The following is an 18,102-nucleotide window of genomic DNA, read 5'->3' on the forward strand; positions in this document are numbered from 1 at the left end:
CCCCCCCGTCCGGTCCACGGGCTCGGCGAGCAGTGACTTCCGTCGCTGGCGGGCGGTGCAGGGGCTGGCGGTGTGTCAGTGTGTGTGTGTATCAGTGTGTGTATCAGTGTGTGTGTGTGTGTGTATCAGTGTGTGTGTGTATCAGTGTGTGTGTGTGTGTGTATATCAGAGTGTGTGTGTGTATCAGTGGGTGGGTGTATCAGTGTGTGTGTGTGTATCAGTGTGTGTGTGTGTGTGTATCAGTGTGTGTGTGTATCATTGTGTATCAGTGTATCAATGGGTGTGTGTGTGTGTGTGTGTGTATCAGTGTGTGTGTATCAGTGTGTGTGTATCAGTGTGTGTATCTGTGTGTGTGTATCAGTGTGTGTATCTGTGTGTATATCAGTGGGTGGGTGTGTGCATGTGTGTATTAGTGCGTGTGTGTATCAGTGTGTGTGTGTATCAGTATGTGTGTGTGTCGGTGGGTATGTGTGTCGGGGTGTGTGTGTCGGTGTGTGTGTGTGTGTCGGTGGGTGTGTGGGTGTGTGTGTGTCGGTGGGTGGGTGTGTCTATCGGTGTGTGTGTGTGTGTATATATCAGTGGGTGGGTGTATCAGTGGGTGTGTGTGTGTATCAGTGTGTGTGTGTATCAGTGTATCAGTGGGTGTGTCTGTGTGTATCAGTGTGTGTGTGTGCGTGTGTGTGTGTGTATCAGTGTGTGTGTGTGCGTGTGTGTATCAGTGTGTGTGTGTGCGTGTGTGTATCAGTGGGTGGGTGTGTGCGTGTGTGTATCAGTGGGTGGGTGTGTGCGTGTGTGTATCAGTGGGTGGGTGTGTGCGTGTGTGTATCAGTATGTGTGGGTGTGTGTGTCAGTGTGTGTGTCGGTGGGTGTGTGTGTGTGTCAGTGTGTGTGTCGGTGGGTGTGTGTGTGTGTCGGTGGGTGTGTGTGTGTCGGTGGGGGTGTGTGTGTGTCGGTGGGTGTGTGTGTGTGTCGGTGGGTGGGTGGATGTGTGTATCGGTGGGTGGATGTGTGTATCGGTGGGTGGGTGTATCGGTGGTTGTGTCTCCCTCACCCTCTCCGTCTCCCTCTCTCTCCCTCACCCTCTCTGTCTCCCTCTCTCTCCGTCACCCTCTCCGTCTCCCTCTCTCCCTCACCCTCTCTGTCACCCTTCCTCACCCTCCCCCTCCCTCATCCTCCGCCTCCCTCCCTCCCTCCCTCCCTCTCCCCCTCCCTCCCTCCCTCATCCTCCCTCCCTCTGCCTCTCTGCCTGTCTCCCTCACCCTCTCTCTCCCTCACCCTCTCTCTCCCTCACCCTCTCTCTCCCTCACCCTCTCTCTCCCTCACCCTCTCCATCTCCCTCATCCTCACCCTCTCCGTCTCCCTCACCCTCTCCATCTCCCTCTCTCTCCCTCTCCGTCTCCATCTCTCTCCCTCACCCTCTCCCTCCCTCACCCTTTCCGTCTCCCTCACCCTCTCTCTTCCTCACCCTCTCCCTCTCTCTCCCTCACCCCCTCCGTCTCCCTCTCTCTCCCTCACCCTCTCCGTCTCCCTCTTTCCCTCACCCTCTCCGTCTCCCTCACCCTCTCTCACCCTCTCCGTCTCCCTCTCTCTCCCTCACCCTCCCTTACCCTCTCTCTCCCTTACCCTCTCTCTCCCTCTCCATCTCCCTCTCTCTCCCTCACCCTCTCTCTCCCTTACCCTTACCCTCCCTCTCCCTCCCTCTCCCTCCCTCTCCCTCCTTCTCTGTCTGTCTCCCTCTCTCTCCCTCACCCTCTACGTCTCCCTCTCTCCCTCACCCTCTCCGTCTCCCTCACCCTCTCTCTCCCTTACCCTCACCCTCCCTCTCCCTCCCTCTCCCTCCTTCTCTGTCTGTCTCCCTCTCTCCCTCACCCTCTCCGTCTCCCTCTCTCTCCCTCACCCTCTCCCTCCCTCACCCTCTGTCTCCCTCACCCTCTATCTCCCTCTCCCTCCCTCACCCTCTGTCTCCCTCTCTCTCCCTCACCCTCAGTCTCCCTCTGTCTCCCTCACCCACCCACCCTCCCTCACCCTCCCTCACCGTCTCCCTCTCTCTCTATCACCCTCTCCGTCTCCCTCACCCTCTCCCTCACCCTCTCCGTCTCCCTCACCCTCTCTCTTCCTCACCCTCTCCCTCTCTCTTCCTCACCCTCTCCCTCTCTCCCTCACCCTCTCTGTCTCCCTCCCTCTCCCTCTCTGTCTGTCTCCCTCACCCTCTCTGTCTGTCTCCCTCTCTCTCCCTCACCCTCTCTGTCTCCCTCTCTCTCTCCCTCACCCTCTGTCTCCCTCTCTCTCCCCCACCCTCTCTGTCTCCCTCTCTCTCCCTCACCCTCTCTGTCTCTCTCACCCTCTCTGTCTCCCTCTCTCTCCCTCACCCTCCCTATCTACCTCCCCGTCTCCCTCCCTTTCTCTCACTCCCTGTCTCCCTCCCTGTCTCCCTCTCTCTCCCTCCCTCTCCCTCACCCTCTCTGTCTCCCTCTCCCTCCTTGTCTCCCTCTCCCTCCTTGTCTCCCTCACTTTCTCTCCCTCCCTGTCTCCCTCCCTGTCCCACTCACCCACCCCCTCCCTCACCCTCCCTCACCCTCTCTCCCTCTCTCATCCTCTCTGTCTCCCTCTCTCTCCCTCCCTGTCTCCCTCTCTCTCCCTCCCTGTCTCCCTCTCTCTCAATCCCTGTCTCCCTCTCTCTCAATCCCTGTCTCCCTCTCTCTCCCTCACCCTCTCTGTCACTCTCCCTCTCTCCCTCACCCTCCCTGTCTCCCTCTCTCTCAATCCCTGTCTCCCTTTCTCTCCCTCCCTGTCTCCCTCTCCCTCCCTCCCTCTCCCTCCCTCTCTCTCCCTCCTTCCCTCTCTCTCCCTCCTTCCCTCTCTCTCCCTACCTTTCTCCCCCTCCGTCTCCCTCCCTTTCTCTCTCTCCCTCCCTGTCTCCCTCCCTCTCACTCCCTCTCTGTCTGTCTCCCTCACCCACTCTGTCTGTCTCCCTCTCTCTCCCTCACCCTCCCTGTCTCCCTCTCTCTCAATCCCTGTCTCCCTCTCTCTCAATCCCTGTCTCCCTCTCTCCCTCACCCTCTCTGTCTCTCTCCCTCTCTCCCTCACCCTCTCTCCCTCCCTGTCTCCCTTTCTCTCCCTTCCTGTCTCCCTTTCTCTCCCTCCCTGTCTCCCTCTCCCTCCCTCCCTCTCCCTCCCTCTCTCTCCCTCCTTCCCTCTCTCTCCCTCCTTCCCTCTCTCTCCCTACCTTTCTCCCCCTCCGTCTCCCTCCCTTTCTCTCTCTCCCTCCCTGTCTCCCTCCCTCTCACTCCCTCTCTGTCTGTCTCCCTCACCCACTCTGTCTGTCTCCCTCTCTCTCCCTCACCCTCTCTGTTTCCCTCTCTCTCCCTCCCTGTCTCCCTTCGCTCCCTCCCTGTCTCCCTCCCTCTCTCTCCCTCACCCTCTCTGTCTCCCTCTCTCTCCCTCCCTGTCTCCCTTCGCTCCCTCCCTGTCTCCCTCACCCTCTCTGCCTCCCTCTCTCTCCCTCACCCTCTGTCTCCCTCTCTCCCTCACCCTCTCTGTCTCCCTCTCTGTCTCCCTCTCCCTCCCTCACCCTCTCTGTCTCCCTCACCCTCTCTGTCTCCCTCTCTGTCTGTCTCCCTCTTTCTCCCTCTCACCCTCTCTGTCTCCCTCTCTCTCCCTCACCCTCTCTGTCTCCCTCACCCTCTCTGTCTGTCTCCCTCTTTCTCCCTCTCCCTCACCCTCTCTGTCTCCCTCTGTCTCCCTCACCCTCTCTGTCTCCCTCTCTCTCCCTCACCCTCTCTGTCTCCCTCTCCCTCCCTCCCTGACTCCCTCTCCCTCCCTCCCTGACTCCCTCTCCCTCCGTCCCTGACTCCCTCTCCCTCCCTCCCTGACTCCCTCTTCCTCCCTCCCTGACTCCCTCTCCCTCCGTCTCCCTCTCCCCCTATGTCTTATCTTAACTGCCATATACCTACACCAAAGTAACCTACCCTGCTTTCTTCCAGATCTGACTCAAGTTTCACACGGGAGACCTCGGAAGACAGGTAGGGAACACCACCCCTCCAGTATAGTACCTTGAGGGACTGCGGATCAGGTAAGATCCCAGGCGGGATTGTTGCTTTAGAAATTGTGAAGAGGGGGCATCCTGACACTGGTTAATGGGTTCAGAATCATTCACATCTGGCTTTTTTTTCCCGATTAGTGAAGTCATCCGACACACACACACACAAACGTAACTATGCAACAAGGACTAATGGTAGTAAAGTATAAGTGTACTACAATAAATAAACTTATGTAAAAAAAAAAAGTGTCCCGGTTTTTCATTTTCAAAATCTGGTCACCCTAGTGGGAGGGGGAGGGGTGGGTGGGAGGGGGAGGGGGGGGAAGGGAAGGGGGGGGAACTACCATGGAGACAAAAAACATGAAACAATGTAAAGAATTTCAATGGTGCCAAATTAGATGAATATAGGAGGCGCTAACACCCTAAACAGTGCTTACTAATCAAATAATTAAATTGTGACTTGAAGTGATAATAGTGCAATGAATATATAAAGCAAGTGTAAAAAACAATATTAAAGTGTCACCCCCCTGCTTCTACCCTCCGGTGGGGTTGTCTTCACTCTTCCCCAAATTGTAGAACTGTTTTCTCACGATCCAGGGGGAGCATGGGGGATAAAAACACACAAAAAGAAGAAATACTAAGTGCAGATGTATAAAATAAAAGGGAATGATCCCTGGTGAATCTTGGCTCCTTTGTACAGCCTACTCACAGGAAGGTAATGGTTTTCAAGCAGAAATGACAGTAGGTGGATTGTGGACACCAATATTGCAGAATGGCTTCTTCACTTGGGGAATACGACCTCAGCAAGAAGAAAGAGTACGCACATAGCACAGATTAGATAGTAACAAACAATTTATAAAATTCCTTAAAAGTGCACACTTACAGTGTTGCCAAATAAAAACAGCATGTAAGCTATAAATAGCTTTAGTGTAATCACTTGGGGATAAATGCAGCCTCTCACCGCACCAGCTCCGATGGGTACTTCGGCTGCACCCCACGTGGGTGCGCCGGAGACTCCGCTCTGTCGCCGGTCCCCGGATGTTGACGTCACTTCCGGCTCGGCTACTGCGAGCAGTTCGGCCCTTCTCACTTTACGAGTTGTGCAGGCCTGCATTAAAGCTATTTATAGCTTACATGCTGTTTTTATTTGGCAACACTGTAAGTGTGCACTTTTAAGGAATTTTATAAATTGTTTGTTACTATCTGATCTGTGCTATGTGCGTACTCTTTCTTCTTGCTGAGGTCGTATTCCCCAAGTGAAGAAGCCATTCTGCAATATTGATGTCCACAATCTACCTACTGTCATTTCTGCTTGAAAACCATTACCTTCCTGTGAGTAGGCTGTACAAAGGAGCCAAGATTCACCAGGGATCATTCCTTTTATTTTATACATCTGCACTTAGTATTTCTTCTTTTTGTGTGTTTTTATCCCGCATGCTCCCTCTGGATCGTGAGAAAACAAAAAATTCAATGTGCCTGGAAAGGTCAACATGACCTGTGGCCCATCTGCCCTTGGGCGGTAACTATCAACTGAACCAAAAAAGAAAATGATCCAGTGTCCTGGACAAGGGGTGCACAAACGTTTCTGTTTGCACCCCCCACTGTGAGCTCTTCCCCCAGCTCGCGGCCCCCTTCCCTTACTGGCTCGGAGCTTCATGGAGTCATATGACATCATGACGTCACGTTGCGTCGGCATTGCAACGCATTGCCATTTGACACCGCATTGTCATGGAGACGCGTCGCCGAAGAGGCAGCTCAGACCAGGTAAGAGAGATTTACAGAGGCCTCGCGCCTCCCCCGGCATTTAATTTAAATGCCTTCGGGAAGAGCGCAGGGCCTCTGTAACCACCGCACCCCCCCCCCCCCCGAAAATCTCGCACCTCCCACTTTGCGGACCCTTGTCCTGGACAATGGGTATGCCCATGTACCCTAGGGACTTTGCAGATGATAGGGGAATAACCCCCATCACGTATTTGAGGTTGCATGCAGATAGCAGGGGTCATAACTCCTCTGCCAAGCATGTAGAATCATAATATTTCATTTAAACCGAGAACAACAATTAAAGATGTGAAAAATATATGTAGGTAAATAACACATTAACATAGCATTCTTATACTTATTAAACCACATTATTATACAATGTAATTGTAACCACAATATACACAAACTTAATACTGTAATCTCAAACACATATGCTTGACATAAAAACTTCAGTCACCGGATAAGCAGAAACTAAACTTGAATCCGGCCTTAAACAATTGCTTAAGCACTCCATAGTATCCGTCTAAACCGCTGGTGTGATCCTGTGATCCCGCAACCCTCCCCCTGTCACAGCCCTCTGGACAGAAGAGACTGACGTCCCTGCCCATCCCTCTCAGACCGGGCAAGAACATCCCTCCTCCACATGTGCAAAATTGTAGCTTGAGCTAAACTATCCCCATCCATACCCAAGCACCAGCTATGCCTCCTCTCCCCTGATCATATAACTTCTGAATTATTTCACCCTGAGCTTCTAGTCTCTAAACCCTCCCAATTAGCTAGATTCCTACTCTCATATTATGTACTGTTTCCCTAAGCCTATGCGTTAACTAGCCCAATCAAGCCTGAGTAATGCCCTGCGTATTCCTGAGACCATCCTCACTAGGCCTCAGTATGCTGTGAGCTGTGCACCACCGCTGTGAGTCCCTCACTGTACAAATGCTAATTCGACCCTATGGGATGAACCTCGATATACTGACTGGGGGGCACCACCACTGAGATCATGACCACACCAGGGGCCACCCTCCAACATAACAGCTTATCTGATTGATTAAGAGCTGTAACATGGGGGGGGGGAGTTATGAACAACCGCACAGCCAGTGTGACCAGAGTATGACAAAGGGGACACCCTCTCGATCGCAGCTCCTGGGAACCTGACTCTATAAGTATGGAGATCACAGTGTCTGACCTAAGGACCTACCCCTTTTGTTTCGATAAGTCTGAATAGGTGATCGGACCCATAGTGTATCCATCTCCCAGCGTGTCTGTCAGAACCTTGTCTCCGGGAGCACCAAAACCCCTCTCCTGTATTCCTCCCTAGCCCTCCCTCTATCTCAATAGGAGATAGGCAGTCCTGCCCCCTCTCCGTTTGGCATTTACCTTCCTCCGGTGAACCAAATACAGGTGCCAGGACCGTCTAACCTCTAACGCTGAATCACTTTCCTAGAGCAGCGCCATCTTCCCCAGTTCAAGAGTTTTACTCTTATATGAACACTATTTTCCTCCCCTTGTTAGTGGATATCCTTGCAATTTTATTATTTAATTGAATTGATCTTTTACAGTATCACGCTTTGTACAGATGCAGCCAGATTCATCGCATGCGCATTATTTTTCTCCCCTTCTGAGTAGATGTCCTTGCGATTTTATTATTTTATTAAATTCATCTTTTACAATATGGAGCCTGGCTTTTTTCCTCTCTCTTTATTTATACATTAATACTGCTATCAAATTAAAAGTTGCTGTCTGAATGTGAATGACTGGAGCATCCACAAACAGATTTTTGTCTCCTGTACATAACAGGGAGATAAGAGCAGGACTAACTGTGTGAATTAATCTAAACATGTTCTTATCACATTTAATGAATGTGCATGTATGCCATACCTGCAGTTGATGTGTTACAAACAAGACACTTCTGTTCTGCATTCCAGCCTTAATTGCTTTGCTGAACAATTTGGCTCCCACGTAGACATCCACTGCGCTGAGTGGATCATCCAGCAGGACCACTCTTCTATCACTATATAGAGCACGGGCCAAGCTGATCCTCTGGCGCTGTCCTCCACTGAGATTAACACCACGTTCCCCTATCTACAGGAAGAAAAGAACTTAGCTGTGAATCAAACACAACAGCACCAAGCCCATAATGCTCATTCAGTCACGGCCTAACTGTGCTTTGCTCAGCTGCCTCAAACCTGCTTCATGCCTTCTAGAGACGTGATACCTGTAGCAGTGAATATTGTGGCTGCATATACAATGTGTACTCATCACCTGATTTTCCCTGCATCTCAGAATCCTGCTAAGTATTGTCCCATGGTTAGGCATTTTATGCTACATATAAATCTTGAGAGATCACTAGTATCACTTAGTCCGATCTTGGTTTGTTACAGGTATATGTTTTTAACTTCGTTTGCAGTTTCTTCAATGGGTGTGAAGAAACACTGTAGCAAGTGTTTCCTTTAAGCACTTGCCTGTGTCTGCCGCCCTGCTTCTCCTTCAGAATCCAGCGCCAAATGACGCAGCGAACGTCACCAACGTGATGTCGCACGGCGGAGCATTACCATGGTAACACAATGTCATTCTAACGAGAGGGGGTAACCAGGTTTTTTAATAAAGGTCAAGCCCGTTTTGGTTACCCTGGTTCCGTGTATAAGAGTCCAAGAGTGTTAGCTCATGGGCCCAGTCACATTGTACCATTCCAATGCACTGTCTGTAATAAAAGTAATTTTTGTGTTTTTCCCTTTCCGAGCATGTAATCAAGCAGGGATTGCTAGGGTATTTGTTTCAAGGGGGAGGTTGCGGGGGAACCATTGACAGAATGTGGCTATTTAGTTGGGGTCCGGAGTTGTCGGTTTCCCCATAAATGTACCCGGGAATCATGCCTGATTCCCGGGTACATGTAGGCACATTGCCCTGGTAATACCTCCCCTTGAAAACGCAAGCGAGACTCACCACTAGGGTACCCTGCTTCAGCACAGCCCAGAAAGGAGAATGAGGCACAGGGATAAAACATTTATTCCTGTAGCCGAGGGAATCCCTAGGTTAAGGGGGGTATCCCAGCTAGTGCCAAGTTGACCCACAACCAGTATACTGTTTGTGGGTGCCCCAACTGTGTATAAGGTTGAGGGGCGACTCAGAGTCCAAACTGAGTCCAAGGGAAAGTATGTGGGAAATAAGGCAGATAAGAAATAAAACTACAATATTTTCTCTTTTCCTGTCTTCTGTACCCAGAGACTCAGAAGTGTATTAAAATATACTTTAATATAATGTAAAGTGTTTTTACATTCAAAACCAATGTCCACACAGGCTGCCCGAGCTAACCCATAGGTGCCGGTAAGTCTACTGGACATCAGAGTTCAAAGCCGCCAGAGGAAGCCCACAGGTGTGAATAGCATTTGGGCAGCGGGGAAAAGCGGAGTACCAGGTCCGGAGATCAATGGCAGTCCTCCGTGATGCCACTTGCTCTGCCAGACTGGTGGAGCCTGCCCAAGCGGGGGGCATTGAGATAGCCAGGGAGAGAGGTGGCAGGCTTGCGCATGTCTCTTGGCAATCAGATTTCCCGCTACCCTGGCTTTTCTAGCCGGCTTGGCTCCGATTGGCTGCTTGGGAAAGTTCCCACACGTTGATTGGCTGTTTAGTTTTGTGAATGAAACTGAAAATACTATAAGAATCGATGAGCCAATAAGATTCAGAGTTCCCTGTAGTAAGAGCACGGACAGGTTTTTCAAAGTTGCTTCTGTGTGAAAAGCAGGGCAACCGGCTTCGATTTTGAGCCTAAAAAGCCTTCCCACCAGAGTCTAAGTCCTGACTTTTGCAACCAAGTTCTCAGAAACGAACGTAGCGGACGCGGCTGGGATTTTATGCTGATTTGAGTTCCAGGAGATTTGGGCTGACTCGCGGTCAGGAGGGACCAAGTTCTCAGAAGAGAAGGTAGCGGTGGCGTATGGAATTTTATGCAGATTTAGGTTCCAGGAGATTCCGGGCTAAGTCCCGGTCAGGGTAAAGCTCTCCCATAGAGTTCCCTGCACCTAGGAAAGTCTAGTTTTCCACCCCAGTTTCAAAGCAAGCCTGTATTTTTGTCTGTATTTTGTGTATCATTGTGTGTTAGCGAATTTATGCCGAATAAAATTACAATTTATGTAATTACCTTATTTTGCTCAATGAATGATCCTGGTAAAAAGTTGTAAATAATCTGGTCTCCCGTGACAGTCATTTGATGTCGCAACGTCATTTGACGCTCGATTTTGAAGGAAAAGCAGGGCGGCAAAACGGAGGCGGCCAGCACAGGTAAATAAGTCCCTTCCCATTATGTCCGTTAGGCCCGAGAGAGCGGCAAATGCAAATGGAGGCGGACATTTTTGCCGCCCCCAAATGTTGCCACCTTAGGCCTTACGGGCCTAATGTAAAATCTGACACTGACTGTAGATCAGAAGTAATTCAGGGACTTTTTAAAATACATGTAGGCCATGCCAGCATTGCTATGCCACTCTTCACAAATGTTGCCTAAACCCGTTTGTAGAGGCCCCAAGTTAGTGATCCCTTTCACATATTGATACTGCAGGATCTGTCACTGCTCACAAAGCTCCTAAAATTATCACTGAGGTTGACCTGAATGTTTTGACCAAATCTATTGTAGCAAATAAAAAGACCACTTGTGAGCACATTCACATGTCACAGTCAGGTCTGCAATCCTGCTTTTCCCCATTATCTTTTAGTACACAGTGCTTCCACTGCAGCTAGGGACTCTAGGAAATGACATGTAAATGAGATCACAGTATCACCTTGTGCTTCAAATTTAGAAATGATGATCTAATAACAAAGACCCTTGCAGCAGTGGTTTACATCCCCATCTTAAATGAGAACCTAACCAGAACAGATAGGGATGTAACAGAACATACTGTACTGACAGCTACGTATTGTATTGTATGTCTTTATTTATATAGCGCCATAAATATACATAGCGCTTCACAGTAGTAATACATGTTGTAATCATATAAATAACAAATAATATAAATAACAGGTCATGGGAATAAGTGCTTCAGACATAAAAGTGACATTAAGGAAGAGGAGTCCCTGCTTTGTAGGTAGGTAGGAGAAGGTATTGGTAGGTAGGAGAACGTATAGAGACAGTAGGAGGGAATTCTAGAAAGTGCGTCTGCAGGGGGCCAAGCTTTATGTATCATGTGTCCAGGATTATCCACAGTGCTATTCATATGCTTCTTTAAGCAAATGTGTCTTAAGGTGGGTCTTAAAGGTGGATAGAGAGGGTGGTAGTCGGGTATTGAGGGGAAGGGCATTCCAGGGGCAGTCAGTGAGAAAGGTTTAAGGTGGGAGAGGGCTTTAGATACAAAGGGGGTAGAAAGAAGACATCCTTGAGAAGAACGCAAGAGTCGGGATGGTGCATAGCGAGAAATTAGGGCTGCGATGTAAGGAGGGGCAGAGGAGTGTAAAGCTTTAAAAGTGAGGAGGAGAATTGAGTGTGAGATACGGATTTGATCGGAAGCCAGGAGAGGGATTTCAGGAGGGGAGACGCGGAGACAGATTTAAGAAAGAGTAGAGTGATTCTGGCAGCAGCGTTTAGGATAGATTGTAGGGGAGACAGGTGAGAGGCAGGAAGGCCGGACAGCAGGAGGTTGCAGTAATCGAGACGGGAGAGAATGAGGGCCTGAGTCAGAGTTTTAGCAGACGAGTAACAGAGGAAAGGGTGTATCTTTGTGATATTGCGGAGGAAAAAGCGACTAGTTTTAGAAACGTTTTGAATGTGAGAGAGGAATCGAGTGTGACCCCTAGGCAGCGTGCTTGGGCTACTTGGTAAATGATTGTATTTCCAACAGTAATGTGGAAGGAGGTAGTAGGGCAAGGTTTGGGAGGAAGTATAAGGGGCTCTGTTTATGACATGTTAAGTTTCAGTCGGCGGATGGCCATCCAGGATGATATTCCAGAGAGACATTCAGAAACTTTGGTCTGTATAGCAGGTGTAAGGTCAGGGGTTGAAAGGTAAATTTGTGTGTCGTCAGCATAGAGGTGATATTTGAACCCAAAAGATGTGATTAGGTCACCTAGAGAGAGTGTCTAAAGAGAAAAGAGGTCCCAGGACAGAGCCCTGGGGTACTCCCACAGAGAGATCGATAGAGGAGGAGGAGGTCTTAGCAAAAGAGACACTGAAAGTACGATGGGAGAGGTAGGATGAGATCCAGGATAGAGCTTTGTTCCGAATACCAAGAGTATGGAGAACGTGGCGGAGAAAAGGGTGGACCACGGTGTCAAATGCTGCAGAGAGGTCGAGTAATATGAGCAGAGTGTAATGACCTCTGTCTTTGGCAGCATGGAGGTCGTCGGTTATTTTAGTAAGGGCTGTTTCAGTAGAGTGAGCAGTGCGGAAGCCAGATTGTAGAGGGTCTAGTAGAGAATAGGTGTTGAGAAAGTGTAGCAATCGAGAGAATACACGACGTTCAAGGAGTTTGGCGGCAAAAGGGAGGAGGGAGACAGGTCGATAGTTAGAAGGATAAGTAGGGTCAAGCTTGCTGTTTTTGAGCAACGGTACTGTATCACGGTTGCATGTTTGAAGGAGGATGGAAAAGTACCAGAGTAGAGGGAAGAGTTAAAGATCTGTGTGAGCATTGGGATTATTGAAGGAGCAAGAGGTTTTAGGAGGTGGGAAGGAATGGGATCAAGAGGGCAGGTGGTAAAGGGAGAAGAGGAAATCAGCAGTGACACATCCTCCTCCGAGATGTGAGGGGCAACAGAGGGGAAGTTCTGACGTATGGATTCCACCTTTTCCTTAAAAAAGTCAGCAAAGACCTGAGGTGAGATGGAGGAAGAAGTGGAGGCAGCCGAGGGTGGTCTGAGTAGAGAGTCAAAGACAGAAAAGAGTCAACGTGGGTTAGACTTGTGCGTGTTGATTAGTGATGAAAAGTAGGTTTGTTTAGCCTGAGAGAGGGCAGAGTTGAAATAGGACAGCATAAATTTGTAGTGAAGGAAGTCTGCGAGCGTATGAGATTTCCTCCAGAGGTGTTCAGAGGAGCGGGTGGAGGAACGCAGCATGCGTGTGTTGGAATTTAGCCAGGGTCTGGGGTTAGAAGGGCGAGGACGGCAAAGAGAAAGCAGGGCATGTAGATCAAGAGAGGAGGATAAGGCAGAGTTGTAGTTCCTGACCAGGATGTCAGGGTCTGAAGTAGAACTGAGAGAGGAGAAGGAGGAGCGTAAAGCGGAATCAAAAGCTGGTAGGTTGATAGAGCGCAGGTTTCTGCAAAAATGAGGGCTAGATGGAGATGGAGAGGGGAAGAAGCGTGATAGAGAAAATGAGATGAGGTGATGGTCATCATGTCACGCAGATTATGTAACAGACAGGTAGTACTGTTGTACCCAAACCTAAAAATATTTTACATGAATACACAATGCCTGTTGTGTGTAACCCCATCTAATTTTTTCCCTTACATCTTCCCCAATTATTCCCTCATATTTCACCCACCTTTCTCTTACACGTCCCACTACAACCAAGTTACATTTACCAAATATTTACCTCTCGTTCTCCCAACAATCACCAATCTCCCCTTTTGCTCTCCAACTTTTTTCTCCCCCATCTTTACATGCCCCTATACTTTATTCTTCCACATCTATCTCCTCACCTCTCCACTTTCCCTAAAAATTCCTTATACAACTTGCCTAGTTCCCCTATGTCTCACCTTATTCCCCTCGTCCCTCTCCTATTCTCCCCCCAAAATCAAATCAAATAAAATCCACCACATTAAATTCTTACACACGTTCCACCTGATAATCCCCCAACTCCCTTATTTACTCCCTTAACTTCCTCTTCTTTCCCACCTATACAGATTCATCCTTTATCACTCTGCTCATTAAACAAGGTGACTGTGAGGAATGAGCACATTGCTCTTTATTTATGGATACAATTGTTTGCTATTAGGGATATAGGTAAGGATAGTTTTCAGGCTATTTAAAACATTAGTATATATAACAAGGCAAACAATAGCATAATATTACCATTACCTGCTGTACTAAAAGTGACTTACCTCTGTCAAGTCCCCATGAGGTAAAGATTCAATGTCAGGATATAAACAGCATGCTTCTAATGAGCTCTGATATCTGTGTTTGACAGTTCAAAATGAGAGTATATTACTGACCAGTTGAAGATTGTCAACAAGAACAAGACATCTCTCACTTTCTCTCTCAATGAAAGTAGGTCTTCAAATGAGCAGCCCCTCTCCTGGGAACAATGCGAACTAATGGCAGTGGCATGTACTGTATAATAGGTTAAATGAAGGTGAGTGAGTGGAACCTCCTTTTTTTTAAAGTAAAGGTATTTTTAACTAATATTTTGTGGGACTGTCCCTTTAAAATGACAGCAAGAAATTGGGAAAAGGTGCAATAAACAAACATAAGGGTATGACAGAGGGTAAATATTGTTATACTAGTGTTAAGAATTAACCTTTTTAATCGTTTTGTATACAGTAAATCAGTGGTGAGCAAACTTTTTATGCCGAGCCCCCTTTCGTCCATGAAATTTCTCGGGCCCCCCCCTACCTGAAGTAATCAAAATCACTTGACAAAAAAAAACCTTTATTAAACGGCATACAATGTAAATACAAATATGTCTAAATACTTACATATTTCAACAGCTTGCGCTTGCAAAATTAGGCTGCGTCGACGCTGCCGTTGAGAGCGGTGACATCACCAACTCTCCAAGCATGAGCACAGGGTGTCCTGCATAATTTTGCAAGCACGAACGGGGGGACGGGGGGGGCATGGATTAGTGCTATTTTTTTGTGTGGCTGTGTGTGTGTGTGTGTGTGTGTGTGTGTGTGTGTGTGTGTGTGTGTGTGTGTGTGTGTGTGTGTATGTGTGTGTGTGTGTGCATTGACTGTTGCTGAGCGCGCTTCAAAGTCAATTTTTTTTGTCTCCCCAAGCACCAAGCTTGGGAGAGCGTACGTGCTCAAAGGCAATCCCTTTGGGGGGGCATTCATCCACCTCTTTGCTACCTCCCTTCCCTCTCTCCCCCCCCTCTTCCCCTCCCTTTTTTCCTTCTCCCATTTGCCTTTTTATTCTCCCTGCTCTTTGGCTTGCTGTCCCCAGTGTCATCCAAACTCCTACCAACAGTATTATTTATTTTTTCCGGTTTCAATGTTGTGTTTTCACTAGTTTTTCTTACATTATTTCTGTACATTCATAGTGTGATTGATATAGTGGCAGCCTACCCTTTCACTTGCAGAGGATCGCAGCGAAGCAGGTTGCCTGCGGAGGAGAGCTGGAACACAGCGCTATTGCAGGGCAGACACCGGAAGGAGGGGAGTTTGACATCACAGCGCATCGGCAGGCTCCTCCCCCGTACCTCAGAAGCCCCCCCGCACGCGCATGTGCACACGCACCATCACGTGGCCGCCACCTGCACTATCCTGTTTGGCCGCCTGCGCACATCTTCGGCTGCCCACCCACATCTTCTTGGCCGCCCGCACACAGCATCTGCCGGCTCGCGCACACCAGGTTTCACCACACGCCACCTGCGCCTCCCCTAAATAATCTTGCGCCCCCTCAAGGGGGCGCTCCCCCCAGTTTGCGCACTGCCGCAGTAGATGGTAGAACCAAGTATTTATTTTTATTAACCATAATAAATTAATTGCATGATTTTACAGTACATGCGTTTGAGACACGTAATAAGGCTGTGTGGACATACGGTAAGTTTTATTTATTATTTATTTATAAAATATTTTACCAGGAAGTAATACATTGAGAGTTACCTCTCGTTTTCAAGTATGTCCTGGGCACAGAGTTAAGACAAATAAACATGGTTACAAATACAGATACATAAATGAACAGGGAATACATTATATACAAGACATTGCATGCACAGTTAAAGAAAATATATATTATGGGCGTATGAAACAGTTACAGACCAGATTAAAATGTGAGGCAGCCTTAGATTTGAAAGAACTTAAACTGGTGGTGGATGTGAGAGTCTCTGGTAGGTTGTTCCAGTTTTGGGGTGCACGGAAGGAGAAGGAGGAACGGCCGGATACTTTGTTGAGCCTTGGGACCATGAACAGTCTTTTGGAGTCTGATCTCAAGTGATAAGTGCTGCATGTGGTAGGGGTGAGGAGCTTGTTCAGATAGCTGGGTAGCTTGCCCATAAAGAATTTAAAGGCAAGACAGGAAAGTCGCCCACTGTGGAGTTATAACCAGCCTGTCTGTATTATGCAAGTCCATATAATAAAGGCAAATGATGTACAATATATAAATACTATGGAGGACTTGCTAATCACTTTGATACAAATCATTAGTCACAAGCGTTCACTTCACACCCAATGGGGGAGATATTTTTGCCGCTCAGAAAAAACAAAACAAGAACAAAAAACTAGTGACCTAAACTCAGAATTATTGACATCTTTTTACAATTATTATACGATCATCTTAGAAGCACTCCTGAAGTCTCATTATTCACGGAAACAGTCAAAACCACTGCAAAGTACAATAATACATTGACACATGCTCATTAGATCTTTTTTTAACATCAATTTTATAGCCAGAACACAGTATTTGTTGAAACTAGATAGCCATTACGTATGATTTATGAAGTTGGGTATATATTTAACAATCAGATTGCTAACGTTGCTGTAACGGGAGACTAGGACTATCACACCAGGGATCAATTCGCCAGACAGAAACACAGAGTTTATCAAATTAATTTATTGGAAAAGGAAATATCCAGAACTATTTACAGGTACACTACACACATACTTACAACTGGTAAACTGGTGTTACCCTATGGACCTGGGTGCAGGGACCTCCCTAAAGAGATTTCCCCTGTTCTTTCATCCTGTAGACTGCAGTTTATCCCAGTTAATCCCAGCTTCCTTCCAGCTGCCTCAGCTAAAGAACTCTAAACTCACAGCTAAAGCTGAGCTTATTTTGTTTAGCTGTTCTCCCTTCCCCAGGTGTTTGCAATGTGATCCAGCCCCCGATTGGTGGGTGGAAATGCAACAACAAACAGTTACATGCAAAGAGTTACTTGGAAAGGTCACAGACTACTTTGCAACATTCCAGCTGGAAAAGTTCCCAAGCTGCAAGATGCATCCAGTAAACCCACCCACAGGCAGCCGTTTCAACCTTAATGGGTCTCCTCAGTGTGGGGTTGGTTATACTGGCTTTGCAAAATGAAGCATGGGATAGGTTTCACCACACTTAGTTAAGTTATGGTGGGTAACAAAAGTGACAAAAACCCTCCACAGTAAAGCATATAGCAAATGGAAATATTACTGTGTGCTCATTTGCATGTCTTAGACTTATACTATACAAATATATATATATATATATATATATATATATATATATATATATATATATACACATACATACATACATACATACATACATACATACATACATACATACATACATACATACATACATACTGTGACGTCTTAGTCCCAGCATCGGATCATTTGTCCAGATCAAAGGCAGGAAATACTGTACTTTCTAAGCAGGGGTTTATTTACAGGGTACAAAGCAGGTACAGGGTTAACTCATAACACAAAACAGAAACAAAAGATCTAACTCCTTCCAGGAGTACTGACTAATACTGCTTAGTCCCTAACTAATCGGGGGAGAACTAAACTCTTTCCCCACTTTACCCAGTGTACCTGCAGCAGGTCTCCTTTCAGTCTCTCACAGGGCAGTCTGTGTGTGTCTTCAGATCAGTCTAGCAGCAGCGTCTCTCACCCTCTCTGTATAACTCTCAACAGTGTGTGTCTGGCAGCATGGGGGGGGGGGGGGAATCTCTGTATCACTTCCTGACTATACAGGCTAGGCTAATTAGCTCATTAACTATCAGCTGAACAGACCTTTCCAAGAGGATTAACTCTATGAGAGCTGTAAAGTCCCACAACTGCCCCATTCTAACCCTTAGAGGGCAGTGACGGCATCACATATCTCTCCCCCCAGCGAAATATTGCTCTGTGAGCGGCCCATGCACTATTCCCGTGCACCAGCCTCTTTGTCAGACATGTCTGACATCCACCTCTTCTTAAAGGTTTTCTTTGTATTAGACCTCCTGCTGAGCAGTAATAGAGTCCAGCGTAGTGTCCCACTCAGTCTTCAGAGCTTCGAGCTCTTCGCCTAGGTCACGCTGTTGCTTCTCTGCCTTCTCACGGCCAGAACGCTCAGACTCCAGGTCCTTCCTCAGGTCTTGAAGCTGTCCTTTTATACTTCTTTTCTGGCTCAAGGCAGCTGCCAATTCAATTCCTCTCAGGGCCTTCATCTGTTCCCGGTGCTTGCTCTGGGTTTGTGTCAGCGCATCCTTC

At 47.9% G+C, this 18,102-nt stretch overlaps 1 protein-coding gene across 1 annotated transcript in view; it reads right to left on the reverse strand.

Annotated features, from left to right (window-relative positions):
- The window catches only part of LOC142489537 (ATP-binding cassette sub-family C member 5-like), a 201,817-nt gene that overhangs the window by 102,384 nt on the left and 81,331 nt on the right, over positions 1 to 18,102 (reverse strand). Inside the window, 2 exon segments of the mRNA XM_075590487.1 lie at positions 7,679 to 7,882; positions 13,822 to 13,894. Coding sequence (XP_075446602.1) covers positions 7,679 to 7,882; positions 13,822 to 13,894 — 277 coding nt within the window.

This window comes from Ascaphus truei, chromosome 3, assembly GCF_040206685.1.
Source record: "Ascaphus truei isolate aAscTru1 chromosome 3, aAscTru1.hap1, whole genome shotgun sequence".
In the NCBI taxonomy this organism is placed as follows: Eukaryota; Metazoa; Chordata; class Amphibia; order Anura; family Ascaphidae; genus Ascaphus; species Ascaphus truei.